This window comes from Mirounga angustirostris, unplaced genomic scaffold, assembly GCF_029215605.1.
Source record: "Mirounga angustirostris isolate CCGP_5_RB_7025 unplaced genomic scaffold, mMirAng1.0.hap1 SCAF_3, whole genome shotgun sequence".
Classification (NCBI taxonomy): Eukaryota; Metazoa; Chordata; class Mammalia; order Carnivora; family Phocidae; genus Mirounga; species Mirounga angustirostris.
Genome location: NW_026991711.1, coordinates 130,515,326 through 130,543,171, shown reverse-complemented (window position 1 = coordinate 130,543,171; position 27,846 = coordinate 130,515,326). Strand labels below are relative to the sequence as shown.

The following is a 27,846-nucleotide window of genomic DNA, read 5'->3' as shown; positions in this document are numbered from 1 at the left end:
GAAAATATGGGCAAAGGAAAGGAGAGAGGTGAAAGTAGCCCAACTTCAGTATTGTTAACAAACAATTTAGAAAAAGAAGACTGAAATTATTAGGAAACATTGAGTTTTTTCAAAAATTTTGTGTTCATTGTGTTTTGCATTCCTTAGTGTTAAGTGCTAGTCTTTAAAATATTTTCAGGAACTTGGAAGAAAAAAAAAATCACATCTGAATTTTAGATTATTCAAGATTTTAGGTAAATATCTGTTTCTTATGGTATTTCAGAACAGCAAAATCTCTTTTAACATTTAGTCCTTATTTCCTTTTAGACTTTGATTAATTACTATTGTCAAGAGAAATATTTCCATCATGTGTTACTTACTGCCAGTGAAGGAGTTAAGAGGTATGGCAATGACCCAGTGTTCAGGTTTTATCATGCCTATGGTACATTAATGGAAGGTACGTGCTAATTATTAAACATGTTCCATACGTTTTTAAGTTCTTGTTTTGTAGTATGAACAGTTTTTCACATTATAATTTTGATTTTCAGGTAAAACTCAAGAAGCTCTTCGCGAATTTGAGGCTATTAAAAATAAACAAGATGTATCACTTTGTTCTCTAATTGCACTGATATATGCCCATAAAATGAGTCCTAATCCAGGTATAGTATTTAAGTTTAAGGCTTAAGACAATTTTTTCTACTCAATTCATTTTGATTTTTCTCAATTACCATTGCACTTAGTCTAATAATACTATATTATAATTTTCTGTGAATACTATTTTATCAATTTGTCTTATCTTCCCTGACAAGGTTACAAATATGTCAAGCACAAGAAATATGTGTCTTATATCCCTTTCATATTCCATATATCTTACGACAGAAGTTTCATTTCTATATAGGGATCATTGGAATTAATATCAAGTTGAATGTATATTGGCAGTTATTAAGCAAAGGACAGCGCAAAAGAGGTATATGCGGAAATTGCTCTGCAGCAGCCAACTTTATAGCTTGTTATGTGCAAATCTATAGCTATATGCAATTTATCTCTTCCACTGTATCTTAAGCTTCTTCAAGGCCTGTACACATCCCCACAGGGGGCTTGCTAGCTCTTGGAAGATATGCAGTAAATTTTTATCCAGTAGTCGGCTGGAAAGTATAAGTAAATTATAGAGAGAACTTTATGCATAAACCAGCAATTAAAATTATGTGAACTGTCAATATATGGTGGATCTTAATGGTGGAAGCAGAATATCATAATTATAGGTAATAAAGAGGAAATAGTATTGTATTCTTTTATATACATTCACTAACAGCTAATAGCATTGTAAATATAGATCATGTTTCAAATAATTAGACAGTAATCAGATGTCACAGAATTTTTTCTTAATATTAGAAAATTTTTTTCCTTAGCAAAGTATCACATACCTCCTTCACCTCACATACACTTGCACAAATGAACAAAAAGTTATTTAAAACATTAATATGTGTAACAAGTAAACAAATCTAATGACTAGATGCTTACTTTCTGCAAGGGACTATGTCAAATATAGTTAGAGAATACAAAAGAATTGTAAAAAGTGGTCTGTGACATCAAGTTTATAGTCTAGTGAAGAAAAGAAAATGTAAAACCCACAAAGGTTAAATGCTAATGTTACTATTAAATAAAATTATGAGAAAACAAATGAGTCCATAATTAACTGAAAATGATTATGTACTGTTAATCCGTAGAAGGCTGTGGAGGTTTTGTGGGGCCTTAATCTGGTCTTTGAAGGACAAGTAGGATTTGAATATAAAGCATATTTGTCAGGCTAAATCGATGGGAAATATGTCGAAGTGGTTCAGGATTAGGCTCTTGTATGGGTCTCTGATCCAGCAGGAGTGTATTAGGTAGAGCAGAGAATTTGCATGGAGAGATATAGCCAGTAAATCTAAAAAACAAATTAGTACCAAATATTTTCCTCTTAGAATCACGTTTTCATTTAATTGGTTGTTCTCAAGGGGTGTTGGTTCTGTTGGGAAATGTGATTTCCAGGACAGTAAAAAGATGGAGGCAGAAATACTGTGTAGAAACACCTGAGTACTGACTCTACTTTCTGCCGTAGATGATTCTGAGTGGGGTTAAGCTCAGGAGAGACCCAGATGTCCATCAGTATTGCCTAGGAAGGCCCTTGATTGTTCACGTTCATTCTTCCTAAATGCTGACATAAGCCCTGATTATAAAAGGGCTGTCGTGCTTTAAGAACGTGAGCTGATATCTGGTAAGAGCCAGCTTTGTGCAGATGGTGTCACAGCTAACAGATGCCCCACATGGGACTTGATGGACATCTAGCAGGAAAGTACAAATCCTGCCCCTGCCCTGATGAGTTCTCTTTCTGTATCATGACTATTTAATGAGAACTTATGAAGGTGTTCAAGTGGGAGTGTTGGAGGGTCTTCTTGCCAGGCAATCTGTAGCCTTCCAAAAACAATTTTGTTTTGTGAGCTCAAAATGTAAGTTTACATTGGTATCATTAGAGATAAAAGGAAGAGATAATACCGTTTTCTGGTATTTCCAGAAAGGTAGTTGGTTAGAATCACAGTCTTCAACTTTGACATTTCTTATAACTTATTGCATAGCTGATCCATATTCTGATTCAATTCAGGATTTGGATCTAATTGACATTTGTGTCCTAAGTACGTACCTAATAGATTTAATGGTTAGAGTTATTAGAGGTAGACCGTCTTTGTAAGGGAGCTGCCAAGCAGTCGGTATTAAACCATGTAAATAATAGTAATTATATTACCTTTCACTGGCCTATGACAATAGCCAGGAATGTTTACATATTTTAGAATTGGATTAGGGAGTTGGGTAATTTGAGTACTAGTTTTGGATTTGCCCCTAATAATTTTAGAATCATTGCTAATTTTTTCAAGTCTTATTATTTAAAAAAATTTGCATATTTAGCCTTTAGATCTTGAGAATGACGTAAACTGTAGAACTATAGTGTACATTACAGTGATCATTAACCACACGTGGCTGCTGAGTACTTGAAATGTATCTAGTTTGAGAGACTAAATTTAAAATACACATTTAATTTTAATTAAATGTAAGTTTAAAAACTGATACTTGATTCAGTTATTAGAAAAGTTATGTTTGGAATAGTGAATATATGAATCTGCTATTTTTAGCTATAAATTTTATGGAATCTAAGTACAAATCAAGTATTTTTTTATTAAACTTTTTATTAGAGAGAGAGAGAGAGAGAGAGAGAGAGAGAGCATGAGAGGGGGAGGGGCAGAGGGAGAAGCAGACTCCCTGCTGAGCAGGGTGCCTGACACAGAGCTCGATCCCAGGACCCTGGGATCATAACCTGAGTTGAAGGCAGATGCTTAACAGACTAAGCCACCCAGGCGCCCCAAATCAAGTATTTTTGAAGAAAATTTAGCATCATAATTTAGATATACTTTGTATAAGATACATATGAGATTTTAAAAATTTAATAAAGTATCTCAATTTTCATGTCAATTTTGTGTTGGAATGATAACTTGGATATATTAGGTTAAATAAAATATTATTGAAATCAATTTTACTTGTTTCTTTTTGCTACTTTGATGTGGCTACTAGGAAATTTTAAATTACAAATGTGGCTTGTATTTTATTTCTATTAGACAGTGGTGCTATAGAGAGAACTATATTCTGTGCTCTGTTAATTGACCCATTATGAACACTTGATCTAGAATTTAATTTTCATTTAATGCCTTTTTTCCCCTCCTAGATAGAGAAGCTATTCTGGAATCAGATGCCAGAGTGAAGGAGCAACGTAAAGGAGCTGGGCCGAAAGCTTTGTACCATGCAGGCTTATTTCTATGGCACATTGGCCGTCATGACAAGGCTAGAGAGTATATTGACAGAATGATCAAAATGTCAAATGGCAATAAAGAGGTAACTGGGTTTCTTATTTTGAAATAGATACACTAGTAAAAGAAGCTTATATTTTCAGTAGTATTCCTTATTATTCTACTCTATTCTCGTTTTATAAATAGCTTTATTTTAATATTTTGTAAATATTGTAAATATTACAAAACTATTGTAAAAGATTGTAAAAGCTTTATTTTGTAAAATTGTGGTTGTCTAAGGTTGTTTGTTTTTATGCTATTTATTAACTCTTTAAAAGATTCCTCCCTGGTCCCTTTCCTCCCTTCCTTCCTTATCTGTCCTTTCCTCTCACTTTCCTTATCGAACTCTAGATACAAGGCACTGATATTTGCACTGTTAATGATACAAAGATCAGGAATACATAAACTTTACTTACATGGATGGATCAGTCTAGTAGTGTTATAGAGCACATACCCAGCTAATATTATGAGAACATTTATAAGTGGTATGAGAGACATGTGATTAAAATATAAAATAGTAATTAAGTTATTGCTCACTTACTTTGTGCTAGGCATTGTTCTAAGAGTTTAAGGAGAGATTGCATCTATAAGTGTTAGGAGAATGAGGAAGAATTTCTTGAAGGAAGTAGCATTTGAGCTGAAACCTGAAAGATGGATACAGTTTCCAAATGCAAAGATGATGGAAAAGGGAAGCAGTACTCCCAAGGTGGGAAATAATAAATGGAAATAAGAAAAACAAGGAGATGTATACACATATTTATATCTAATTTGATAGGCAATGGAGAGGTCATTGAGGTGTGTGTGGTTTTTTTTTTTTTTAAGATTTTTATTTATTTGTCAGAGAGAGAGAGAGAGAGAGTGAGCACATGCAGGGGGAATGGCCGGCAGAGGGAGAAGCAGGCTCCTCAATGAGCAGGGAGCCCGATGCGGGACTCAATCCCAGGACCCTGGGATTATGACCTGAGCCAAAGGCAGACGCTTAACCAACTGAGCCACCCAGGCCTCCCCGTTATTGAGGTTTTTAATCGTGGCAGTGGTATTATTAGAGTGCAAATTTACAAGACTGATTTAATGATGGTTTATAGGATGAATTGGTGTGGAGAGAAACTAGAGTGCAGCCCCAAAAATGGTAGTACATGCTTTCTGACAGAAGGTTTTGTGAGCCTAGACTAAAATATTGTACCATGGGTATAAGTTTGAGAATTATTAAATACCCACAAGAGCTGTCAACTGATTATAAGTGGCAGGGGCAAGATTTTGAGGTGTCAGATATCAAGGATGTCTCTCTGAGGTCTTAAGCCTGGACAGTTCAGAGACCATGGTTCAGGTTAACATGAACAGAGAATGTTGGGATGAGAAGGTAATCTTGGAGGGGGTAGGATATTTGGTTCCAGACATGCTGTGTTTCCATCTCTGGTAGAACAGTGTGATGGAGATAGTAGATGAGCTTTTGGAAAAAGAAAAGTTTAGATGAGGTATTGGACTAGAAAAAAGGCTGGGCATCATCCACACAGAGACAATAGTTGAAATGATTCAAATACAGACATTGATCTAGTGAATAGAAATAGCATTGTTTTAGGGGCACCTGGGTGGCTCAGTGGGTTAAATCTCTACCTTCAGCTCAGTTCATGATCCTGGGGTCCTGGGATCTAGCCCTGCATCCAGCTCCCTGCTCAGTGAGGGGCCTGCTGTCCCTCTCCCTCTCTCTTTGCCCCCACCCCTGCTCCTGCACACATGCGCATGCTTGCCCTCTCAAGTAAATAAAATCTTTAAAAAAGAGAGAAATAGGGGCGCCTGGGTGGCTCAGTTGGTTAAGCGACTGCCTTCGGCTCAGGTCATGATCCTGGAGTCCCGGGATCGAGTCCCGCATCAGGCTCCCTGCTCGGCGAGGAGCCTGCTTCTCCCTCTAACCCTCCCCCCTCTCATGTACTCTCTCTCTCTCATTCTCGCTCTCTCAAATAAATAAATAAATCTTTAAAAAAAAAAAGAGAGAAATAGCATTGTTTTAGTATTCATATCTTTCTTTTCAAGTGAAATGCAGGGAGGTAAATATAATCTTAAAGATTTACAAGTTTATGAGTTAACCTAGAAATTTTTTGATAGAAGAACAGATTTCACAATTTTTTTGGACACTGAAAAGTACAGTAACATGTATCCATCTTCTTTCTAATCCTATAAACCTTATAACCTGCTGACTCAGTAGCATTTCTGAAAGTAAGCATCCATGACTTCTTCAGTCTTTGATTTCTGAGGCCATTTTTCCTTTCATTTGAAACTCAGTGGACGAGTCACAAGGATTAAGATAGTTGCCAGATTATCTTAATTTTTAATACGTATCAAGCAAGACACTTCTGTTTTTCCATCTTAGTTCACTTGGTCTGTTTGCCCAAAAAAAGAGGTAATGGATTCTTGTTTGTGTATTGAATTACATGTTTAACAATTACTATTAATAATTTACTAGTGCTCGCTTCAGTGGCACAAATTACTAAAGTAATTTACTAGCAAAGTCCCAGGTAAGAATATTGGTTATTTAGGATTAATGGAATGTTTGATAAGTTTCTTAATATTAATATTGAATATGTTGTAACCGTAAGGGCTGAAATACATAACAGTTCCTGAGACTTAGGCTGGAAAGGGTTTGAAAACAGTTTTACTGAACACTCTTATTATTCATAACATTTTTGACAGAGTGATTTTTTGTTACTAATCACAAAAAAGGATGTTAGGTTTACCTCTTTCATCAACATTTATTTCTTTCATTTACAATAAAATGAAAGTATGATTAGAATTTTTCATTCTACAGGGACAGGTTTTGAGAGCATGGCTTGATATCACAAGAGGAAAAGAACCTTATACTAAAAAAGCACTGAGATATTTTGAGGAGGGATTACAAGACGGAAATGATATTTTCGCTCTGCTGGGTAAGGTGAGTTGGAGTGAGGGTAAATAAATCATGTTTTAAAATTTATTCATAATATATTGGAAACCCAACAAAATGAGTAGCCCAAAAAAGATAATAATTGTCATGTTACTTTTATCAGCTCTCAGTTATGGGAGGGACTTGGATTTTATTTGTACAGGACAGTGAACAACAAACTAGAGAGATGTATTCCTTACCAAATTCCTAAATCTTGATTGGTTTTAATTGTTGTTGGTGGCGGTTCCTATATCATTTACTCACTAAAAATTTATAGTCTAATGTGTGCAAGGCATCACTCCAGATACTAGGGATACCCTGAAGCAAAATAAAACTTCTTGCTTTTTGGAGCTTATACTCTGTTGTTGGAGACGGACAATAAAATAAATAAGTAAACCTCAAAAACTAATGATGTATGGTGATTAACATAACATAATAAAAAATAAATAAGTAAATTATGTAGCGTATTAGAAGGTGATAAGTGCAATGGAAAAATAAATAAATCAGGTAAAGGGGGAGATGTAGAGCTGGGTTATGAATTTGTAGGTTTAAATGATGTGGTCAGAGAAAGTGACATTTGAGCAAAGACATATATAGGAGGTGAGAGTTGAAGCTCCGTGGGCTCCTGCAGGAAAGCATTACAAATAGGGGAGATAACAAGTTGAAATACCTTAAGGCATGTTCAGGGTATTGCTGGGAGACCAGGACATGAAAGTGGAATGAGTAAAGCGGAGGTTAGAAGTGGAGACTAGAGGAAAAGAAGGTGGGTGTGGGGGCAGGTGGGCATGGGGGGAATGAGGAGAGGCAGGGCTGATTGTATAAAGCCTTTGGCTTTTAATTTGAACCAGATAGGCAGCCGATGAAAAGAGAAACAGTATGATCTGACTTATATTGTGAGGGATGAGCAATTAATTGACAGAGTCATTAGAAATCATTGGTAGGTAGAAATGTATAATTCGGGCCTTTCTTCAGTTCCATTGATGCCTTTAGAACGCCTTAAAATTTTTCATATTTTTGATTTGGCAACAAGAAATTAAATGTATATGTTAGGAAAACACCTTGTTAGATAAGCAGTAATTGGGGGATAAAAAGGAAGAGGAGAGGATTATTAGTGTCTTGGCTGTTGTTAATATCCCCTCATCACTCTTGTCAATTTCTGTGGCTAGTGAGCTTGTTCAGATATGCACCTATGGTATACACTAGCATTCCAGCTGATTGGAGTCAAGTTTTACCTAAAGGCACTGCTAGAGGAATTGAGTATTTATCAAGTTTTTAAAAAGTTTTTTTTGATCATTTCTCCTCCTCCCTATTTCTTAAAGAAAAGCTAGTTGATAATCTCTTAAGGTGGGGCAATTTCAGGTGTTAGTATATTTTAGGAGGGACTTACCTTTTTCATCCTATACTTAAGATTGGTTTAAATTCTTTTTCTGCTACAACTCATCCCAATTATGTATTTATTTTTCAATTAATTCAATAGAGGATGTTTGCATTAGCCTAATTCCAACTTGGAATGATGTGAACCAAATACACAGCAAATTTAGTTTCATTTAATATGTATGTGGCATCATATGGGAGATGATAGTCTAAGGAAGTAATAGATGTGGTCTTTTAACATGATTTTCTTTTTTTACATTACCAGCTATTTAGACAGATTCTAAAGATATATGTAATTTGAAAAAATGCTCTGCATTAATCTTTCTCAGCTATTTAGAAATTTTAATAGTAATTTATTTTGACATAATGGCATCTTTGGATGGTTCTCAGACTTTAATTATATGGGAATATAATTATATGGGAATATACATGAAAATATAATCTCAAACCAATTTTAGGATTATATTGCATCTTTTGAGACTGGATGATCATTTTGAACTGAGATATTCCAGGACTAAATTTATTCCTAAAGGAGATCTCGAAGCAAATTTTTAAAAATCTGATATGTGATAAATATGCCTCATATCTTTTCTTAAAGCAGTAACTCTATAGCTTTATTTTTTCTGACTATGAAAGTAATACATAAACATTGTAAAAAATATTCACAATTCAGTAATATCTGAATTAAGAATAAATATCACCATTAAAGATAACTAGTTAAACTATTGCATTATAAATGACATCTCTTCATGTCAGTAACTATAGATCTACAAATCCATATAACCACCTAAAATTTGATTAAATAGATAGGCTATAATTTAATCCTGTATGGACATTTTGGATTATTTTTATTTTTTCCATTATATCTATTAGAAATCTGCCATAACTATAATCTATATTTTTTTGTGGTCTTACTCAGTTATTTCCTTAAAATACTTTCTAGAATTGAAAATGTTGAGCTAGAAGGAGTTGCTTGAACTTTATTTTGCTTATTTTTTAAAGTCTTATCTTCTTTAGCCTGAAAGTAATTTTTTTAAAAAAACATACAAAATCTCTTCATTTTAGATGCTTTTTGCAAATAACCTAGAAATATTTTATTCTAAAAGATAATTGTTCTCTTCTAGTTATTCAAATTAGGGTTTTATAACAAAGTCAATTACATAAAATATTTTTATTGTTCTGTAATGTTTTGAAGTTTTTGTTTTGTTAAAAACTTATTTTGTACTTCTCATTATAAAAATAACTGTTCCCTACAGAAAAGTCAGAAAACAAAAATATAGAATGTGTTAAACACTAGTATTGTACCTCTTCCAGGATAACTGTTGTGAGAACCTTGGTATATATGATCACAGTTTTGATATCACATTTTTTCTCCCATTAGGCGCAATGCCTTGAGATGCGCCAGAATTACTCCGGTGCTCTGGAGACTGTGAACCAGATAATAGTGAACTTTCCAAGTTTCCTTCCTGCTTTTGTAAAGAAAATGAAACTACAACTTGCCTTACAGGATTGGGACCAGACTGTTGAAACAGCACAGAGGTTAAGTAAAAAAATATAATACAAGTACCTTTGGATCTGGTTATAATTTCCAGGAAAAAAAAAACAACTATATATTTTTATCATATTTTAAGTTTGATTTTTTCATATTTTAAGTTTGATGTTTTCAAACAATATAGAATTGAAGAACTTAACATTGCATGATTTTTAAAAACTCAATTTATTGATTTATGTAAATATCTGAATAGCTGTTCAAAGACACTCTTTTATGGAAAATGACCCTGCCCTTGTGAAGCTTATATTCAAATGAGAGGAACCACATAAAAAGCAGAACAAATAAGAGGTTATGTAGTATTTTAGAGAGTTTGCTATGGAGAACAAGATAAAGCTGGGAAGGAAATAGGGAGTGGGGGGAAGGGTTCCATTCGATGGGATGACCAGAGAAGGCCTCAGTGAGCAGATGGCGTTTGAACTAAGGGAGCAAGCCATGCAGATATCTGGAAGAAGACTTTGCAGAAAGAAGGAAAAACAAGTGCGAAAACCTTGAGGCAAAAGTTTGTGTCATATTTTTAAGGAGTAGGAGGGGATAAAATGACTGGACAGTGAAGTCAGAGCAGAAGGGTGGAGCTGGGGAGCCAGGATGTGAAAGGTCTTAGGGAGCCAGGATGTGAAAGGTCTTAGGGAGCCAGGATATGAAAGGTCTTGGTCATCTTAAGGATTTGGATTTTTCTTCTGAAGTGTGAAGTCATTGGAGGGTTCCTTTTCTCTCTCCGCCCCTTCTCATTTTCCTTTTTTCTCCCTCCACCTGCCTCCCACTTCTCCCACCCCCTTTTTTTTTTTTGATGTGTAAGTTAAAGAAACCAGTCTTTTATCCTGTAGGTTTTCCATACGAATTTTATTGACTACATGCCATGTACCACATAACTTGTTGCTATCCTATGAATTTCCTATAAATTGGTACTGGATATAGAGGCTTGGTTAGATTCATGTTCAATTTTTTTTTTTTTTTTTTGCAATTATTTAGTAAGTGGTGATGTGTTCTTTCATCAAAGGGACATAATCTGTGCTTGTCTTTTTGTGCTATTAGCAGAATTTTCTTTTTTTAAGAGAGGTAGTGGGGGGAGGGGCAGAGGGAGAGAGAGAATCCTAAGCAGCCTCCACACCCAGTGCGGGGCTCGATCTCCCAGCCCCAAGACCATGACCTGAGCCAAAATCCAGAGTTGGACACTTAACTGACTGAGCCACCCAGGTGGCTCAGAAATTTATGCTCAGTATGTGGGTGCTGTAGGATTAATATGATTATATCATTCTTTCTTCATTTCTTAGCTGGAATACTATTAAAAAAAAAAAAAACCTTCTAATCTACTGGTGGTTATCTGGTGCTATAGTTCATATAAGAAAAATTGGATAAGTGCTTGAGTCTTTTATTTCTGGGTTTCAAAAACCAAAAAAAGTTTAAAAATTCCCTGGCATCCTGCAGTAGTGACTGATCAGTAGTTTGGATTTGTTTATATGACATAGATTAAACTTACATGTCTCTAACCATTTTGGTTATTATAATTGCTCAAATTGTCTCATCTTTGGCTCTTAGTAGCCTCTTCAAGTTAGTTTTTAAGTTCTTTTCATATGATCCTAGTAGTCTTTGATAGTTTCCTTGCTATTTGGTATACAGCAAGATATACTAGGGTCATTTTGTATATTTACTGCCCCAAACAGGTATTAGCCATTGTGGAATGCAGTCTAATCCCTTTTAGTGGGAAATGATATTTGGAGGCCACAATTTGGACATTAGTAACTCTTTGATATTTATATTTTTCTAGATTTCTAGGCACTGTGTGAGTGAGGGGGTGAGGGGATAATATATAAAAAATATATTTTGGGGGATGTGTGTAAAAAATAGACTTGTTATATAGTTTATAAACTTGATTTTTCTTTTTTTTTAAAGATTTATTTTAGAGAGAGAGAGAGTACATGTTGTGGTGGGGAGGGGCAGAGGGAGAGGGAGAGAGAAACTCAAGCAGACTCAGTGCTGAGCATGGAGCCCAATGCGGGGCTTGATCTCACAACCCTGAGATCACTACCTGAGCTGAAACCAAGAGTTAGATACTGCGCCACCCAGGTGCCCCTAAACTTGGTTTTTCTTTAACTTAGTATTTTGTGGATGTTCTTTTATATCCATTCACACAGATATACATAATTCTTTTCTAACAATGAAAACATCTGTAAAATAAACATACAAATAGTTTATCTTTTCTCATTGGTAGACACTTAGGCCTATACACACACACACCCCTTTATACACAAATAGGTGTATTTCTGGAGGATGTTTCCCAAATAAGGGATTACTGAGTTAAAGGGAATCATATTTGTTAGGATAGGCTAAGCTCCTATAAAAAAAAAAAAAGATCTAAACACATAATAGAATTTTTCTTGTGATATGTAACTATTTTGAGTGGGTGTAAATCTTGATCAAGCAGCCTTCCTCCACACCATCATTAAGGGACCTAGTCCCTTTCTGTCTTGCAACCCTGCCTTGTCCTAAAACCTCATGACATTGCTATCCAGCTGGTACAAAGGGAAAGAGGGTGGAGTCATTCCACTTTTCTTAAAAGCCCTGGCCCAGAAGTGGCATACAGTGCTTTGTCTCCCATGGGCCACATCTAATTGCAAAGGTGGCAGGAAAATGTAGGCTAGCTGTGTGCCCAAGCAAATAAAGAGAGAATGGATTTGAGGGGACAGATTGCAGTCTCTACCTCAGGTATGCATGTTTGAAATTCTGGAACACACTACCAAATTGTTCTCCTAAGAATTTATGCTAATTTATACTCCCATCAGTAGTCTACTGGATGCCCCCTCCCCCTTCTTTATTAATTCTGGCTATTATTGGTGTGGTGTTTTTGTTTTTGTTTTTAACAATCTGATAGAATAAAAGTGGTAGAATCTGGTAGAATCAAACCTTATTTTTATTTTCATTTCTTCAATTATGTTGAGATTGAGCATCTTTTTAATACCAAAAGCTATTCACCGAGCCCCCCCCCATGCTGACTGGTCCTTTTTTTTTTTTTTTTTAAACTGGGTCTAGCCTTTCCTATATTTCTAATGGATTTTTCTATTTTTTAAGGCAAGTTCTCTATCATGTTTCTTTTTTGATAGTTTTCTTGGCTCTTCTTTTGCAATTGACTGTCAGAATTAACTTACCAAGTTAAAAAAAAAAAAAAACAACCTTATAGGATTTTGGTTTGAATTGCATTAAATCTATAGATTATTTGGGGAAAAATATTTTTTAACCAAAGATGAGTATTATCATGGGGCAGCTATCGGGGCATAGCAAACAACTACAGATCTCAGGGCATATGACTATAAGCACTCATTTCTCACTTTGGTAAGGATCATCTGACCTCGACCAGGCTTGCCCAGGGTTCTGCTTCAAATTTTAGATCCAGCTGGCTGGGTGTAGCACCTCGTTGCAGTTTGGTCTCTGGTCAGCTCTAAGGGTGTTCTTCTCTGGGCTCAAGCCAGAGAGCAGCAGCTACCCAGAGGAAACTCTTCTCATGGTGATAGCAGAGATGCAAGAGGACAGGCAGAAATATTCAGTGCCTCTGAAACTTTGGGGTGGCACACTTCCATTCTTACTCACATTCCATTGACCAATATAAGGAAAATGTCCAGGTCCATAGCCAAGAAGCAGTAAAGTACATGTCAGCATTTATGGGAGGAACTGCTCACTTTCATGGTGGAAAGCATGTATTAATGGAAGGTGGGAAGATTGAAGCTAATAATTCAATGTACCACACCATTCATGATAAGAAGAAACCTAGTGTGTTAGTTACCCCATTTGTTCAGTTTTTCAAATGTCCTTGAGTAAAGTTTAGGAATTTATATAGCTTTTGCATATTTTTTACTAAGTTTATGTCTTTTTTGGGAAAGGGGAGTTGTTACTAATTTTTTTCTGATTTGTTTTTATCACATAGGAATCTGTTTTAATGTTGTGAATTACATTAACAGATTTTTAAATGTTTAACCCATCTTTTCATTCCTGAAATTCTTGTAATACATCTTCCTGGTCAGGGTGAATTATTCTTTTTTTTTTTTTCTGAGAGGGAGAGGGTGATGGGGGGAGGGAGAGAGAGAGAATCTTAAGCAGGCTCCACACACCACGCAGAGCCTGATGTAGGTAGCTCGATCTCATAACCCTGAGATCATGACCTGAGCTGAAATCAAGAATCGGACACTTAACCAACTGAGCTACCCAGGTGCCCCAAATTATTCTTTTAATATACTGTTGGATATGGTTAACTAATACTTTATTTAGGATTGCCAACGGATTTTTTTTTTTTTTTAAGATTTTATTTATTTATTTGACAGAGAATGACACAGTGAGAGAAGGAACACAAGTAGGGGGAGTGGGAGAGGGAGAAGCAGGCTTCCCGCGGAGCAGGGAGCCTATCACGGGGCTTGATCCCAGGACCCTGGGATCACGACCCAAGCCGAAGGCAGATGCTTAACGACTGAGCCACCCAGGCACCCTGGATTGCCAAAGGATTTAAAGGGACTGATACAATCTATTCATATCTTTTTAAAACATATTAAAGATTCAGAAATTTTTTTTTTAGCTTAAATAATGAGGTTGATAATTTTCATAAAGGATATGCTATCTTACTAATTAAAATTCTTATTTAGACAGTGGAATAGTCAGACCAGCAAACTGCCTTTTCAAACCCTCAAATAAAAGAAACCACATTAAGGGGCGCCTGGGTGGCTCAGTCGGTTAAGCATCTACCTTCGGCTCAGGTCATGATCCCGGGGTATTGGGATCGAGCCCTGCATTGGGCTCCCTGCTCAGTGGGAAGCCTGCTTCTCCCTCTCCCACTCCCCCTGCTTGTGTTCCCTCTCTCGCTGTGTCTCTCTCTGTCAAATAAATAAATAAAATCTTTAAAAAAAAAAACGCATTAAGTTTATTTCAATATTAAGTGAAATGTTTTTCTGCAGGTTAATGCTTCAGGATAATCAAAATGTGGAAGCGCTAAGGATCCTGGCTCTTTACTATTTGTGTAGGGAGGGGGACATAGAGAAGGTAAGTTGTATTATTTAAGTTTCCTGTATTAAAAAATATGTAGTTACACACACATATGCCTGTACATTAGAGCCTTGAAGAGCTCTTTCAGAATGTATGCCATGGTAGTTTTTACTTGATTCCTAGAAATGCACTTTAATATAGTGATGAGCTTCTTAAATCAACTAATAAAGCAAAAATATTGAATACTTAAAATACCTTGAAAATTCCTTAAATAATTTATTACAGTATATGTGGTTTTCTACATAAAACTCCTATACATGATTAATGTAACTGGTGATGCTAGGTATGGAAGAATATATATGCAAAATATAATTCTTAGTTTTTTTACAGTTTAACTGAGTTTGCATAATTTAAATGGGCTTAGGATGACATCCCATTGGACCAGACCTTATAATAAGATTCATGTTTCTCTAGTAATGAGCACATTGATTATGTACTGGGTTATGGAATGCCAAAATCCAGTCTGAAGCAAATAGTATTATAACAAGTAGTAGATTTGAATCATGTTTCGTTCTGGTTAAATTGTTAAATGTCATGGCAACTAATAAGTTCTTCAGTAAATACCAGAGGAATTTTACTAGGGGCAACTCTTCAGTAAATTTTCCAGGCATTGAAATTACTTACAGTGTCTTAATGATTTTTCTATTCTAGAAAATATTTTAAAATAAACCAGACTATATAGGTAATCCAGAATCTGATCTCATATAATATTAATGTTTATAATTATATGTTATTTTTCATATCTCATGTGTGTCATGAACTAATTATTGGAGAGGGAGCTTCGCGTATATAGTTAATTGAATATTATGGCTATCTTTATCTACCCAGAGGTTTCCATTTAATAACAAATATTTTAAAAACACATTTTATTTATTTTATTTTATTTTAAGTTTTATTTATGTAAGTAATTTCCATACCCAATGTGGGACTTGAACTCATGACCCCGAGATCAAGAGTCGCATGCTCTCTGACTGAGTCAGCCAGGGACCCCTAAAAAACACATCTTAAAACTCAAGTCTTTATTCATAATTCTTGAGCTTTTTAAAAGAACTTTTAATACATTTCGCAACATAGAAGATTTCACTGGACAAGAGGGAATTTGTAAAAGCAAAGATTTTTTTTATTATTAATACTTATTAGTGTATATGTCATGTATTCTTTTTTTCTTATTTTAAAATTATACTGATACTTTTGTTTTAGGCTGCCACCAAGCTGGAAAACTTAGAGAATGCATTGGATGCCATGGAACCACAGAATGCTCAACTTTTTTATAAGATCACAGTAGCCTTCAGCAGAACTGTAAGAGAGCCTGCTATGTAACACAGCTCTGTTATCTGTGGCTGGGAATATAAAACAAGTCACAAAGGTTGAGGCATCAAAGAGCATATGGCCTAGAATGAAAATACCATATGTATGTAAATATGTGATACATTTGTAGGAAAGTCAGTTCAGAGGAGATATGATTTCCAACCATAAGAAGGCATAATGGAGCCTTCATGGAAGTAGCCCTTGTGGAGCCTTTAAGGATAGGGAAGTGGGAAATTCCAAAGGAAGTGGGAAGTCATTTATTAATCTGAGCATAGGATTTATAACTAGGGTTATTCTTTATTTTGTTTTTTGAAACTACAGTTGACCCTTGAACAACACAAGTTTGAACTGTGTGAGTCCACTTAATGCAGATGTGTTCAATCAATACAGTATTGTAAATGTATTTTCCTTATGATTTTCTTTTCTATAATTTTATTGTAAGAATATATAACATACAAAATATGTGTTAATAGACTGTTCCGGTTATCAGGAAGGTGTGGTCAATGTAGGCTATTAATAGTTAAGTGTTTGGGAAGTCAAAAATTATATGCAGATTTTCTTTTTTCTTCTTTTTTTTAAAAAATTTTATTTATCGGGCACCTGGGTGGCTCAGTTGGTTAAGCGACTGCCTTCGGCTCAGGTCATGATCCTGGAGTCCCTGGATCGAGTCCCGCATCGGGCTCCCTGCTCAGCAGGGAGCCTGCTTCTCCCTCTGACCCTCCCCCCTCTCATGTGCTCTCTCTGTCTCAAATAAATAAATAAAAAATCTTTAAAAAAAAAAATTTTATTTATTTATTTATTTGACAGACAGCAAGAGAGGGAACATAAGCAGGGGGAGTGGGAGAGGGAGAAGCAGGCTTCCTGCTGAACAGGGATCCCAATGTGGGGCTCAATTCCAGGACCCTGGGATCATGACCTGAGCCAAAGGCAGACGCTTAACGACTGAGCCACCCAGGCGCCCCTATATGCAGATTTTCAACTGTGTGGTGCGGGAGAGGGGGATAGGGCATGGGTGACAGCACCCTCACCCCTGCATTATTCAAGGGTCAACTGTATTTGAAAAACAGTTTTAACATGGGTGGGAGACAATTTTGGTGGGGAAAATGGCTGGGATTTTTTTTTTTTTTTTTAATAATAGTAGTAAAGAAATGTTTCTATTACAACATCCAATAAGAAGATCATCAGGAATGGAACAGAAAAATACTGCAGAATCTCAATACAAGGAATGAGAGGATTGAAAAGTTCTTAATTAAACTAGAAAAAAATAAGGAAAACGATATATTCAAGTGAAATACTAGACATAAAATTGAAAGAAAAAATCAAGGATCTTAATTATTAAATGACATTGAAACTGAATTCTTTTGTTAAAAAACAGATTGTCACATTGTGTGAAATGTAGAGGGAAAAAAATCCTGTGCTATTACAAGAGTTTGAATTAAGGAAGATATTTACCTTTTTTATTTACTTTATTGCCAGATAATTTATTTTGATTAGTTTTTAAACAAGCTTACAAAAATTCAAGCAGTTTAGTATTTTACTCTTAAAAGTTATTATGTTAGAACATTACATACTTCAGCAGAGTTGCCATTTCTTAAAATTTTTTTGAAGCTTTTTTCATAAAGATTCTAATGCGTGATCTTTTAAAATATTCTCCATGGTGGCATACCTTCTCCTTAGGGGGAAAGCAAATCCTTGTCTTAAGTTTTGATTAGATTAATATATGTATATATATATATATGTATATATGTATATATATATAAACCTTTAACAATTTTCTTGTCTAATTTGTAAAACAATCATGAGACAGTTTTAAAAAGTATGAAAAGTAGAAAAAGTTCTAAAAAATGTACAGCAACTTCATTAGAGTATACTTTTCAAGAAGCTATTGTTTAAAATAGCTCATTAGGATTTTAAGTTCTGCTAGGATATAAACTTTTGCTGTACTGTCTAGATAGTAAATAGAGAAGTTTTATTTGATTATTAAATACTTTTATTTATTTTTTCATTCTATTTCTATGAAGTACAAATAATTTGTATCTTTAGGAAAAAATAATCCTCCCACCTGAGTAGAAGTGTTTGACTTTCTAGTCTAAAATTTCTTTTTTCTTTTTAGTGTGGGCGAAGTCAACTCATTCTTCAAAAAATTCAGACATTACTAGAAAGAGCTTTTAGTTTAGCCCCTCAGCAATCAGAATTTGCTGCAGAACTTGGATGCCAAATGATTTTACAAGGAAAAGTTAAGGAGGCATTGAAGTGGTATAAGACTGCCATGACACTTGATGAAACTAGCATCCCTGCACTGACTGGTATGACAGCTCTTTCTAAATGTTCCTCAGAGAGATGCAAGTCATAATTCCTTTTAATACATGCTGTTAAAGGAGAAAAAAATGTATGTTGTGGTTTTCTAAAATTAAACTGTCCTCCATTATCCACAATAGAAAAAAAAACATGTCTTTAAAAATGAAGTTTTTATTTCTTAAATATCTTGAGAGAATAGATTTTTTTCCTTTTTTTTTATTCTTATGTTAATCCCCATACATTACATCATTAGTTTTTGATGTAGTGTTCCATGATTCATTATTTGTGTATAACACCCAGTGCTCCATTCAATACGTCCCCTCTTTAATACCCATCACCAGGCTAACCCATCCTCCCACCCCCCTACCCTCTAGAACCCTCAGTTTGTTTTTCAGAGTCCATCGTCTGAGAGAATAGATTTTTATGAGATAGTTCCTATAAATTTTGAATTTCTTAGTAACTGATTTTATTTGGGTACAAAGCTGCCCATTTTATTTTCTTTTATTCTTTTTTTCTTAAATCGGAAGTAGTATTACTTTAGTCTATTATACTTTATTATAATGATTAATACTTTATTATGGAGGGAAAATCTGTTTCATTAATGTTTGTGTTAGCTTGAAGTGTACATGCCTGAATTGAGGTGGACTTTGACTGTTTTTGTCCTGTTTGGTTTTAGGATTTATCCGATGTCGATTAATTGAAGGGCAGTTACAGGATGCAGATCAGCAGCTAGAATTCCTTAGGGAAATTCAGCAGTCTATTGGAAAATCTGCGGTACAGTGTTTTATTTTATCAGATGGTAGATCCTAGGTACTGTTTATAAAATACGAGATTTTAAATTTTAGTAATAGTAATGGCTTTCACTAATTTTAACATATACACTAATTTTAATATATAATTGCATTTACTAACTTACCTCCACACAGAATTAGACTTTAAATATTCTTGTATAAGATTCTAAAAGTTTGTCCAGGCTAATACTTAAATTCGAACAGATAATGCACATAAATAGCACTTCATAAATGTTTGAAATCTAAGTAGAAATAAATGGCTTTACAACTGAATGGGGTAATTAATGACAGCTACTTAATTTCTAGGAATTAACCTATTTACATGCAATTCTTGCTATGAAGAAAAATAAACAACAAGAGGAAGTTATTAATTTGTTAAACGATGTTCTGGACACTCATTTTTCACAATTAGAAGATCTACCACTTGGCATACAGTATTTTGAGAACTTAAATCCTGATTTCTTGCTAGAAATTATTACCGAATATCTGAATTTCTGTCCAATGCAGGTAAGTAATCCTGGGACTTATTTTCAACGAAAATATTTTCAACATCACTTATATGATGTTTTATAAAACGTGCTAATAAATTGTCTTTCACATGTTAGATTATATCAGCATCTTAATGGTCGTATTTATATCTCTATTAGTTGAAATAGTTTTTAAATCAGAGTACTTACACCAGTGACTGCTATCAAATAATAAATATTGGTTTACAAATATTCACTTACGGTTCATAAAATCTTAATATCTTCGGTTTAGAAGAAATACTAGAAGTCATTTAATTCAGACATGCATGTGATATTTGAATCTACTCCACAGCATCCACATTACGTGTCCATCCAACCCTGGGGTGCATTCAAAAATGCAGTTCTTACTGTGTGACTATGACTATTAGACTGTATTTCCGATGTTGTCAGACTCAACTTTGTGTTAAAAAAAAAGTCCACCCATTTCCTGGTCCGCCTCCTGCTCTCTCGAGTGGCACAGAGCAAGTCCAGTTACTTCGCCAAAGCAAGGATTATTCCTCATTCATAACACAGACCTTTGGATTTTAGAAATTAGGTTTCATGGTCCCCCTAAACAATTCCAGGTTTTTAGCCATTTATTTTTTATATGACATAGTTAGAACCCTGGCCGTGAGCCTGAGGACAGCCTTTATTTTGTTAGTAAGCTCTCAGTAAGCTCACTATTCCGTATATGGGTTTGGCCTTAACAGGTCCTCTTCCTCCCTAATTCTGGGTGTTCCTCTAGCTTTCTTTCGTGATTTATATTATTGACCCCTATTGAATTAATAGTTAACTAAAGTCCTTGGATCTATTATTCACTGCAACTGAGGACCCACGTGTAGACTCTATCCCTAGGAAATTTTATCTCCTCAGATTCATAATTCCAGATTACCATATTCTTTTAGATCCTGATTGTCATCTGCTTTATATGGATCTTTACTGTCCTCCATTATCTGCCTCATCTACCTCTGAATAGAACTGAATATGGAACCTTTTATTGTATTCTCAGAGAGTTCTTTCCAAATTTATGTGGGTCCATTAGTCAGCACTCTTTTTATTACAGACAGTAAGCAGACGACTTAACATTAGTATACTCAGCTCACGATTCAGCACAGGAATATCCTAAGAGGGACTATCAAATACCTCATTGCTAAAAGCATAATACTTAGCATTCTCCCTGATTTACAGCTTCCTTGTGTTGGAAGAAATGAAGATAATGGCCTTTCTTTAGGGAAACCATGCTGCTGTTTTGATCACCAAGTCCTTTTACAGACTTTCATAATGTGTTTTAAATTAACCCTTCTTAACTATAGAGAACAAACTGAGGGTTGCTGGAGGGGAGGTGGGTGGGGGATGGGCTAGATGGGTGATGGGGATTAAGGAGGGCACTTGTTATGATGAGCGCTGGGTGTTATATGTAAGTGATGAATCACTAAATTCTACACCTAAAACCATATTGCAATGTATGTTAACTAACTAGAATTTAAATAAAAACTAGAAAAGAAAGAAAAATAAATTAACCCTTCTGGAATAACACCTAGGATTGATCCCAGTCTCCCCTGTCGTGATCTGTTCTCAGTTGCTTAGAGTCAGAATACATTTTTCAGTACTTGTGCAGTATTCAGAATTCACTCAACAAATGCTTGTAGAGTACCCAGGGCTCCGCTTGGAGCTGGCGAGGTGGTCGTGTAAGAATAAACCACAGCCTTTGCCCTCTTGAAGCATATATAACTAGCCAGAGGAGACAGATAATGTAGTCAAGTCAATTATGTAATAGAAAATAACAGACTAGGGTCGGGGGTGGTAATTTTGGATAAGATGGTCTGGTTAGGCCTCTTTGAGATGGTAAAAGTTGAACAAAAACTTGAAGTGTTCCTGTGGAAATACGGTATGGATTGTCTCAGGCACAGGAACACTTGTGCTGTGGCCTCGAGGGACACAGGAGACTCATGTGACCGGGAGGGAGTGAGGAGGAGGTCACAGGAGAGGATACAAGACCACGTGGGGCCTTAGAAGTTGTTGTCACTTCCCCAGCAGCAACTCTGAGCACAGTGAGGAGCCAGCAAAAGGTTTCCAGCATGATCTGACTCAACAGGTTAAAAGGATTTCTCTGGCAGCTATGCTAAGAATTAATTGTAGGTGGAGAAAGAAATAATGTGGTAATGTGGTAAAGTGGTAATTGTGTCCCTAGTCCACGACATTCTGTGTTCCTGCAATATAACCTTTGTCAGCGTGATAGCACCTAATTAGCACTTACAATGCTGTTTTCATAGGGAAATACCAGAAAGACAGACTTGTCTGTCTCTCCAGCTCTGTTCCTTGCCCCTTTTATATAGGTTTTTTTTTAATCAAACAGATGTTATCTTAGAGATTGTCCATATATGCTTTACTCTGAAAGCATTTACAGTAAAAATGATGGTGGTTCTCAAATAATAATTTTTTTCAATAAATAATTCTTAGCAGATGGCAAAGAACCTTAACCTCACTATATCACCTACACTTCCACTGTTTTCAAGTGAAAAAAGTACTTTTAAAGAGTTTACTCTGTATTCATTACTGTTTGAAAACGTGTAAAATTCCAATCTTCAAGGCACCCTAGCCCTATAAGAGAAGCAAAACAAAATATGAAACTACTATGGGGTTGTATAAGATAATATAGAATGCTAAATTTTATTACACAGATTATAAGTGCTGTAGAAATTTAAAGAAGTTGAGGTGTTCTAGGCACCAGGGGTCATATTTTGAAATTCCTTTTGAAATTTTTGCGCATTTTTTTGTGCTGCAAGGTAGCAAAGAGATGTGGCACTTTCTTGTCAATAACAACGTCTCGTGGTAGAAGTGATTGTCAGTAAGAGACCGTACTCTAGCTAAGACTATATACTTGTGGGGCATAGGGGCACAATGGGGAAGATTGGAAGCAGCATTAGTAGGGCAAAGCAGGGAGAATGAACATTTGACATTTAAATTCTAATATCATATTTTAGCTTGTGAGTGGGTAATCATTGATTAAGACAGCCATTAAGACAATAAATTTCTAGTACTCTTTTAGTTATATTTACTGCATATTAATAAAAAGAGAAAAAAACAACAACAAAAACCTTTGAGGACCTCCAGCATGCCAGGCAGAGAAGCAGAAAATGTGAAGGTATGAGACATCTGGTGTAGTGCACATGAGTGTTTTCTACCTTCTGATATCTACTAGGAAAAAAAAGAATTTTCAGAAACTGATCTTACAGTACTCTAGGGGGCAATGCAAGTTACTGAACTGAATAAATCACAAGGCAGGTCTAGAATTAGAATTCACATTGCCTTGACTCTCAATTCCAGCAAGAAATTCTGCCTCTTAGTTATCTTTCCTTTGAATATGTTTCCTTTACAGTTTTTGAACAAATACACTCCTTTCGTGTTATCAAATCAGTAATTGTATAATTCATAACTATTTTGCTGAATAAAAGCCGTTATTTACATGGTTTGTTCATAGATCCCAGGCAGATAAATTAGTATTAGTCACATTATGGTAAAGAGATGCAAAAGTAGAATAACAGAAATTTTGGAAAAATACATAGTTTTGCTAGTTATACTAAAATTTAATGTGTGTGTTCACTTTTAACTAAATACTAAAACTTATAAAATGATATGCTAATTTGTTTTGTTTATAGCCTGCAAGTCCTGGGCAACCTCTCTCTCCACTTCTCAGACGTTGTACCTCAATCCTGGAGACTATAGTAAGAACTGTACCAGGTCTTCTGCAAGCTGTCTTCCTAATAGCCAAAGTGAAATATTTATCAGGTAGAATATACCTTAAAAACTTAAAATAACTTTTTTATTCTGATGTTGACAAAAACAAAAGGGAAATAAACTAAGTATATATATGGAGAACAGTCACATAAAATGCATTTTACTTGTGCACAAATAAATAATTTTAATCCAAAATAAAATTGCATAATATTCTGTACTATTTAATTCTTTAAAAATTACGATAAATATAATATTTGTTGATAAGTGAATTGCTGGGAAAATGCAGTTGTACCACTTAAAAAAAAAGTCCGTCAGATACTTAGATGGCAGTAAGAATTTATAGTCTTTAGTCCATAGTTATTGACTCATTGGCAGAGCCAGATGCAAGGTTTACCAGGTTTGGGGCCTTTATGAAATGTACTGATTAATTCCTGTTTAGTTTCTGTGATTATGTATAGCAAAAAAAAAAAATAATAACCCCAGATATATAACCTTCTTCTTTTAGGACACAAATGGGTTTGTGACTATATACATAGTAGACCAACCTTTGGGGCTTCTGTTTATGTACCTTTTCTAGATGAATACCATGCAAAGTAAATTAAGTTTGTAAAATCATAAGGGGTAGAAAACAACTTAAAGGTATCATCCTAAACAATTATTTCTTATATATAATGGAGAGAGTTAGAAGATTGACTTTGCTAATTTTTTGTACCTCAATTTTAACTGTTAAAAAAACAAACAAACTAGATGATCTCAAAAGCTCGTATCTCTGAAATACTCTAGATGTAAGAAGTGGCTCTATTATATCTTCTTCCGGTTAGGTTCTGTTGAGCCACATGAAATTTCTACTTTCCTCCAAGTTGAAATGGTATTATCTACTAAATAATTAAACTGGGACTTTGAGTTCTGTGATTAATTTATTAGACATCTGTTATTTTGAAAATTGATATAAATCAGTCTCAGTGTAGTAATTCTTAATTGCCAAAGTCTCTAGAAGTGAAAGTCTCCTATATTGACCCCATTTTTAAAAACAGCAGCCTTAAATCATTTGAAATAGTGCTGCCGTATGTCCGAATAGCAGTATCCTGATAAAACTGCCAACTACAATGACTTCTAACCCCAGAACTACCCGGAGTTGGACCAGACTTCACAGGTTAAGGGCACAGACATGAGCCATAAGTTCTGGGGTTGCCAAGGCCACCTGAACTTCTGACTAGCTGGCTACAAATTCGGGGTTTCTATGACCCCTCAGGTTCAAGTTCACTAGAACGACTCCTAGAATTCAGGAAATTGCTATACATATGATTAGAGTTTTAGTATAGCAAAAGGATACTAATACAAACTAGCAAAAGGGAGAGATGCACAGGGCAAAGGCCTGGGAGGGTTCCAAATGTGAAGCTGCCATTGTTCGGTCTATGGAGTTGGTACACATCAACAATCCAACACATGTATATATGACAGTACGTAGAGAGCATTAACAACTAGGGAAGCTCACCCCAGGTTCATTATATAGGCATGGATATGGAATCATTGGGCATGTGATTGAAGTCAGGCTTCAGGGTCCTGCTCCCCAGTTCAGGTAGATAACACCATCCTCTGCTTGGTTGGTCTTTCTGGCATGGCTGGTCCCCATTGAGTCATATTCTGAACATAAGCTATCTAGGGCTTACTCTTCATCTTCTCACTTATATAAATTGTCAAAGCCAACCTCAAAACAACAAAGATACTTCTCTCACTCAGGAAACTCCAAGATTTTAAGACTCTGTCCCAAGAACCTGGGACAAAGACCAGCCAAATTCTATGTTACAAAGACATACATGCAGGACAGAAATGTCTTTCATTTTTCCCTTAAAGGAAATTAGGCTGCTCTTAGATTAAAATGTTATATTGTTGTGTTCTTTTTTTATATGGCTATTTTCCACAACAGTGATTACCCATTTCTCATTTTTAAATATTTAGTGACCTTCTAAATACTAACCACGCATCTTTGCCCCCTCATCACACTTAAAAGAAAGATTCTGATCTCAATTATTCATTCAGTCCTCATATTCTTCAGTCTCTTATTTGTAAACCCTGATTCTTTTCCTATGTGCTTTCCCCCTTAGCAGTAACCTTCAAGCTATCTCCTTAATCCTTTTCCTCCTTAAAGAACATGGGGGTGGTAATTTGCACACCAGTTTATTATACTTAGCGTTCCCATTTCCTATTTCCTTTTCTGCCTGCTCAGTTCTTGAGTGTTAGAGTGTATCACAACAATAAATAATCCAATATTATTTATTATGTTTGTTGGTTGATTGACAAATTTTGATACTATGTTTTGTATGTTATTATGCAGCCTCAGCCTGTTACTTGTTTATTAATCCTATGTCTGTAAGAAAACTGTTTTCTGTGTAGATGGATTCTGTCATGGGTAGGTTGGGCCTTTGGGAACTGGAAGCCCTAACTGTAAGCCTCGTTTGGTCTATTGAGGTATCAGGTGAGGTTAAGGAGCAGAGAGTAATTTAGGGTCTGTTCTTCCCTGGTGCTCCTAGCAAGGTTGAATGGGGAGCTGGGATCCTATACCTACTTAACACAGTCTGTGAGATGGCTTTAGGCGGAATACTGTGGGTTATATCACTAGAAATTTCTTCTAGGACCTAGAGTTTATACTGTTCCTTCTCTGAAGAGCCTCTTTCTACCCCATCTACCAGCCCAACAGATTCCACCATTCCTGTACTTTAATTTTGATCATTTCTTCCATCTAAGACTCGTAGATGTACAGAGGATGTGTGTCCAAAACATTGGCTATTACACTTGGCATTTAAAGGCATATTAAATCAATAACTCCTATTTCTGAATGTCCGGAATATATCCTTAATGCTTTTTTTGTTATTTTAAATACAGTGGTAAAATTTCTGGCCAAGGATGATTATAAGACTATATATCCTCTTTGTTAATATAAGTGACAGTACAGAATTCTAGCTATTTAAATGTCTGTGTTTTGCAAAACTTACTGTAATGAAATTTTAAGTAAAAAGTTTTTTGATCAGGAAAATAAATAAAGGTACATTTATAGTCCTCTCAGAAGTAGCAATGGTGATTGACTCTGATCCTTTCACAGCTTTCCCTGGTTTGCTCCTTATGGCTGGCCTGACTTACAGGTATATTCTTTCATGAAGACTAGATAGGGGCTACCTGGGGCAGGTAGGCATGGAACTGTCCATAAACTATTCATGTCCCTCTTCTCTCTCACATCTTTCTCTCTCAACCATTTGAATTATAATGCTTTGTTTCTCTTACTAGGTGACATTGAAGCAGCTTATAATAACCTGCAGCATTGCCTAGAACACAACCCTTCTTATGCAGATGCTCATCTCCTGATAGCTCAGGTTTATTTGTCTCAGGAAAAATTCAAATTGTGTTCTCAGTCACTTGAACTTTGTCTGAGCTATAATTTTAAGGTACGTATTCCAGATTCAGGTGGATAAAACATATCACCCTCCTTGAACCTTTAGCAAGTGTCTACATATTCACCTGTTTTGTATTTTTGCCTATAATGTTTTGCTAATAAATTTATTTTTCGTGGAAAAAAGTTTGGATTCACAAGCAGGAGAAAAAGTGGAGGCAGCTGTTTTGTAATTAAAAAAACTATATGAACTTGGAGACAGAGGACCTGGGGGTCAGTGTCTGGTTTTTCCACTTTTCTCTCTCTGAACCTGTTTTCTTCTCTATAAAACTCATATAATAACACCTTACAGTTGTAGTGGGCATAAAATGCAGTAATCGATGTAAATAAAAATAATTGTAAACTGTAGAGCATTATGCCAAATGTTTTTATGTGTAAGAACTCTTATTTATTGCTTGTTTCTTTCTTGGATTGTGGGTTTTAATAACTTTTTAGAGTCATCATCAAAGAACACCTAGTCATTTTGAAAGTTCGTGTGTGGTTTGAGGATATAAACACGTTAGATTTCTAGCCAAGACACTCTGCGTTACATCCCATATCCCTAAGCATTAGGGAAAATCATAGGTTCAGATGCTTCCTGAACTACCTGGAGTCGTGGAGGAGCTCCTCAGACTTTTGCTTTGGTTCACAGGGTTTTGAACCCTGTTATGTGAGGACCCTTCAGTGGACTGGAGAATTCAGGATTTGCAGAAGACGGTGCCTGCTTCTTGGTCAGTAGTTCTCAAGACTAGTGGTGTGTTACCACCCTAGTGCCAGTACCCCATCCCAATGACTCGAAATCTCTTGAGAAAAGAACAGAATCATGAGTATTTACACAGAGCCCACCAGAAAATGTGATGCCTAGCTCAGGCTTACAGCCATAGCCGTAAGGATGATTGGAGCCTTCCTAGACATGATCATCTCCTTCGACTCCTTCTTCGATCTTTTTGTCATTTTCTTATTTTTTCTGTATACACTTTTGGTACCCAAAATAAAGATAGAGCCTTCATAACTAGGTGTTGCAGAGTAGTATCAAAGGGTAAAACCAAGTTTGACTAAAGT

At 35.5% G+C, this 27,846-nt stretch overlaps 1 protein-coding gene across 8 annotated transcripts in view; it reads left to right on the top strand.

Moving 5' to 3' along the window:
• TTC21B (tetratricopeptide repeat domain 21B) overlaps positions 1 to 27,846 on the top strand; it is a 94,064-nt gene that overhangs the window by 3,308 nt on the left and 62,910 nt on the right. For all 8 annotated transcript variants that reach the window (XR_010410173.1, XM_054506157.2, XM_045868701.3 and 5 more), the window contains exons 2-13: positions 307 to 436; positions 528 to 638; positions 3,734 to 3,900; positions 6,658 to 6,780; positions 9,527 to 9,684; positions 14,632 to 14,716; positions 15,920 to 16,018; positions 18,141 to 18,333; positions 19,002 to 19,099; positions 19,423 to 19,623; positions 23,282 to 23,411; positions 26,643 to 26,800. Coding sequence is in view for 7 of the 8 variants with exons in the window: in XM_054506157.2 (XP_054362132.1) it covers positions 307 to 436; positions 528 to 638; positions 3,734 to 3,900; positions 6,658 to 6,780; positions 9,527 to 9,684; positions 14,632 to 14,716; positions 15,920 to 16,018; positions 18,141 to 18,333; positions 19,002 to 19,099; positions 19,423 to 19,623; positions 23,282 to 23,411; positions 26,643 to 26,800 (1,653 nt within the window). In the remaining variant the exon portion in view is untranslated. The remainder of the gene's footprint in view (positions 1 to 306; positions 437 to 527; positions 639 to 3,733; positions 3,901 to 6,657; positions 6,781 to 9,526; positions 9,685 to 14,631; positions 14,717 to 15,919; positions 16,019 to 18,140; positions 18,334 to 19,001; positions 19,100 to 19,422; positions 19,624 to 23,281; positions 23,412 to 26,642; positions 26,801 to 27,846) is intronic.